We start from the raw sequence: 4,551 nt of genomic DNA, 5'->3' as shown, positions 1-4,551 counted from the left end.
GAGTTGAGTGAACGAGTTGAGTTGAGTTGGGAACGAGTTGCGAAGGAAGAAGAAGAAGAAGAAGAAGATGAGCGAGACAAGGCCAGTTCCACGAAGAGAGAGTCCATGGGGAATAACAGGAGAGAATCATCCTGAACCTAAAGCTCATCGATGCAATGATCGTGTTGAAGATGTTATCCAGGTTCAATTTCCCAATCATTATTACTTTTCGTTACTCTTTTTGCGAAAGCGCTTATAGCATAAGCGCTTATCATACACGTGTTAATGTATAAGCTATTTTGGAGAGTTGTGTAAATAAATAAGTTGAAAACAACTTGTGAACATGTTATAAGTTGTTTCCATAAGATCTTACTAATAGTCTCACATGTTCTTATGTCATTAGATAAGCTTAAGCAAACAAATCGAAACAGGACCTTAATCGAGTTAGTTGCACTTAATTGATTAGAGCACCATTCTAATTAATTAGATCAATACACAACAGTAGAAATATGAATTTTTAAGTCTCACATCGACTATGAATGGGAAGGATGTTGGATATATAAGACAGGTGACTCATATACCTAATGACTTAAGCTTTTGGGCGGAAATGTGGCCTTTCCCTCTCTTGTGGTCCTGGTCCTGGAGCATTGACCTGTTGTTTCTCTCAACGCTCCTTGGACTCTCCAACAAGACATTCACATTTCATAACATTAATCATGGTCATAATTAAGTCTAGAAATAGGATTAGCATACTTTCATCAAAGCATATAGCAACTCGAGCATTATCTTACTAGGGAATCAACTTTTCATTTGAGGTCACTTGTCAATCAACTATAACTTTTCATTTGAGGTCACTAGCCCTGATTTAGGTTTCTGTTACTAAGTTTAATCGATTAGAACATACTCTGATTACTGTCCTAATTGATTGTGTACATTTAATCAATGAGATTACGAGAGCACTGGGTCTAATCAATTAAACCTGTACAAATGCAATCAGAACAAATTCTTTGCTTATATAAAAATGATTCAATTAGAATGCGAACACACAATTCAATAGCACATCATAATTATAGTTCGTCGGCCGACTGTTATTTTAGCGGTCTAAACCTAGTAAAGATATTAATTAAACATGATTCCTATTGTCCGTGCAATGGTAAATTAGAAGGCAAATGTGTAAAGCTAAGGCATATAGGGATCATAGGATATCCCAATTGCACTGATTGAGACCCTGTCTACTCTTTCTCTACATGAATCTCCCTCCCTCTTTGTACCTTAAGCCAAAACAAGAGTCACAAGAGGCTAGGAAGACAAGACTGTTGCTCTGTTACCGGTTCTTGACGATTCCAAGTTAAATAAGTACACCTTAAAACGAATCCTAGAATTACTGGAGAAAGTTATTACACACATATGTGGAAACGAACATAAGATGTTACCGGTCATTCTTGGGAAACTATAATGTATTAGATTTGTTTTGATGTAACTAGTATAAATATTTGAATGGTTCGGAACAAAGGAGTGAAATTTTGCCACATTATTAGCGAAAAACTTTTCTTTAAATGGATAGATTGGCTACATGGTTTGAGTTCCATGGTCATTTCAGCTTGTTGCTCTGTTATACTTTTTTATGTTTTCAAATTTATTTATTTGAGTTTGCGAATAAACTTGGTGTTGTTATCTTCAAGTCCTAAAGGTTGTAAAATGTGTAGGCTTGCTTTGAGGGAAACCCGTTCAAGACTGTTCCCGGCCCTTTCAAGCTCTTCTGGCAGTGCATGCGTTCTAAACCTGGGTGAGATCATTAACTACCTTGCTATTCTATCTACTCTTAGGAATATTATTGTTTATGAACTATGCCACTAACTGTTTTGGTTATGGATTAAAGTTTAGCAGTAAACTAAATGAGACTTATCACTGATCATTATCGCGATAACATACATTAACAGTGCCTTAATTTGTTGAAATCTCAATAGGCTTTTTGGTAAAGGGTTTGTCCTTGTAAAGTCTAAGTCCGTGTTTGGATGTATGGGCATTTTGACGATGAATTTATATAAGCTAGTATTGGGAGAGATTGTGGAATGTGTGGCGGTTCTGTGATTTTACAATTTTCCAAATACATGCTAAACCAACTATTGCTTGTGATGCATATACACTGAAGTTGGCTATTCTATTTTTAGTTTTTCACTTGTATTTGCATTATTGCATTCCTTGTCTTGATTTTTCCCATACAAATTTTCCATTAACTTGTTGTATCATATGTTTTATTGTGTTGCTTGTGACATTTGTGGTTATTGCAGCGAGGAACCAACTGAGCCATTTACCTATTTGGATTTGGATCCTCCAAAGAGAGCACAGCCCGTGAAACTTGAGTAGTGCTACTTTCACAAATGCCTCCGAACAACTTTGGTATTGCTTGATCTTTGTGGTTTCAACTTTTTCATCCATGTTGTGGATGGTTTATGCGAAGATTATATGTAATTAAGCTGTCTTTGTTGTTTACTTCACTTTGCAAAATAGACATGCCGTTGTTCTGCACTTCGATGTACTTGCCCAATAAAACATGGTCAGGTTCGTTCTTGAATAATATACATGACAGTCTATTATTGATTACTTGTTTGATGTTATAAATTCCACTCATTTATGTTTGGCTGAATTAGTGTCTGTGTTTCATTATGTGTGGGAATTCTAAATCTTATTACATCGTTGTACAGATACGTACTCAGCATTCTATTTCTATGTACAGACTGAAAATGAATAATAAGTTCTCCAGCAATTGCACTTGTTTCCATTGTCCATGATAGGTCCGTGAGCTTTGCTGAGATGAATTTGAGACTTTATCAACATTGATGTTAAAATGAGAGCCTTGGTCTTAGAAAATCGGCCAAAAACGAAAGAAAAGAAAAATTACAGTTCTAACAAAATTGCACAACTGCAATTGCAAATCTGAATCCAATCAAATACAATGAGTGCTAACAGAACATATTGGTAATGTTTAGTGAATCAAAAGATAGTTAATTGATTAGTGACACATTAGATGCATCAGGTATCAGATGCAAATGATATAAGACACAAACTATCTGTCTTTAAATTTGTTGGACTTTCTGTAATTCTTTGAATTTGGATTTGAGCTTAACTCAACTCCAAACGCTAACCTGTATGATGAAGGTTGCTCTTCACTTATATGAGCTGCGTATCCGAGGCTGTCCGGCCGGTAGACTGAGACAATACTTATATGGTAATTCTTTGGAGTGGATTGAGCCGAGAGAACCAGAACATCAGAGAAATCAAAAACCTCATTAACCAGAAGATGTTAAGATTGATGACCTTGTATATACCCCACATGCTCCCTTTAATTAATGTATATATTTTGATTTACATTAATGTCTCTGGTCCATTCATCAATAGGCTGCTGGTTTTTGGTTTTTTTCTCACTTGGCAGACTATTCCATAAGTCCATTATATTGATTATTTCATTTTTGTATTGATCCTAAATCAATGCCACGAGGCATAAAATTGATTTGTGAGACTTTTGTTCATTTTTGTTCACTCCTTAGCAATTAGTGGTGCTTTAGATGCTGCCACGAAGATGCATGGGTGAAATAATATAAGACGTATAGACTATTTGTCTCATCTTGATCCACATCATCCTATACATGTCCTCAAGTTGGAGTTGGAAATATCCATACCCAATTTGGAGATCGACCTTATAAAATATGTATCTAAAACTTCATATTTAAGTCATAAAATCAATAATAAAATGTTCAAAATTTGTCACCAATGACATTATATACTGTATAGAAAGAAAGAATTTCTGAAATCATCATTGGAAGTTATTTCTCTACTATTAAAAACGATTGTATATGTTTAAATAAATGAAATAAGTGTAATTCAAACTTCTCTTGAAAGAGGAGTATTTCCTGAAAAAAGAAAATATTAAGGAAGGGGGAAATTATTATTAATTAAAGTGATATTAATAGTTATTTTACAATGATGAAATTTGAACTCTGTTCTTTGATGTTACAATGTCAAACTCTTAGTATTGCGCTAGTATCTCGTGAACAAAAGAGATGAGTCTAAGGGCTTGTTTGGCCTATTTTTTCAGAACTTATGCAAATAACTTATACAATTTTTATATATTATTATAAGTTTGTCAAGGTAGTTTATGATAAAATAGCTTATAAAATTTCAATTTTCACTAGTGTGAACTTATAAAATAGCATAAAACCTAATTTATATTGCATAAGCTATTTGCATAAGCTCTAAAAAAAGCTGGGCCAAGCGGACCCTAATTTACCCAAAACTTCAAATAATATTAAAATAAGTTTGACACGATTTCTTTATTAGACAACATGCAAAGTTGCTTCTAGTAAATAGTTTAGTGATGAATGGTGTTTACAGTATTATATTGTTAACAATTTTAAGCATGCTGAGCCATGAATATGCTGCAATTGAACCCTTGCCATATATGTATTGATCAAAGTGTCACTGCTATTGTTTTTTCATAAAAGGAGCAACATAACTTGCAATATAATATTTTGTCATCCCAAGAGGAAACCTAGCATAGCTCACAGCACAGAG

General features: G+C 34.2%; 1 protein-coding gene across 1 annotated transcript; it reads left to right on the top strand.

The window, feature by feature from the left end:
* Positions 1-2,583, top strand: LOC123894886. The gene is made up of 3 exons (XM_045944989.1): positions 1-181; positions 1,686-1,765; positions 2,271-2,583. Exons 1-3 carry the CDS (start codon positions 68-70, stop codon positions 2,344-2,346), a joined length of 270 nt encoding a protein of 89 aa, XP_045800945.1. The 5' UTR covers positions 1-67; the 3' UTR covers positions 2,347-2,583.
* The last annotated feature ends 1,968 nt before the right edge of the window (positions 2,584-4,551 follow it).

This window comes from Trifolium pratense, linkage group LG7 (genome assembly GCF_020283565.1).
Source record: "Trifolium pratense cultivar HEN17-A07 linkage group LG7, ARS_RC_1.1, whole genome shotgun sequence".
NCBI lineage: Eukaryota > Viridiplantae > Streptophyta > Magnoliopsida > Fabales > Fabaceae > Trifolium > Trifolium pratense.
This window is presented reverse-complemented; position numbering and strand designations above follow the sequence as displayed.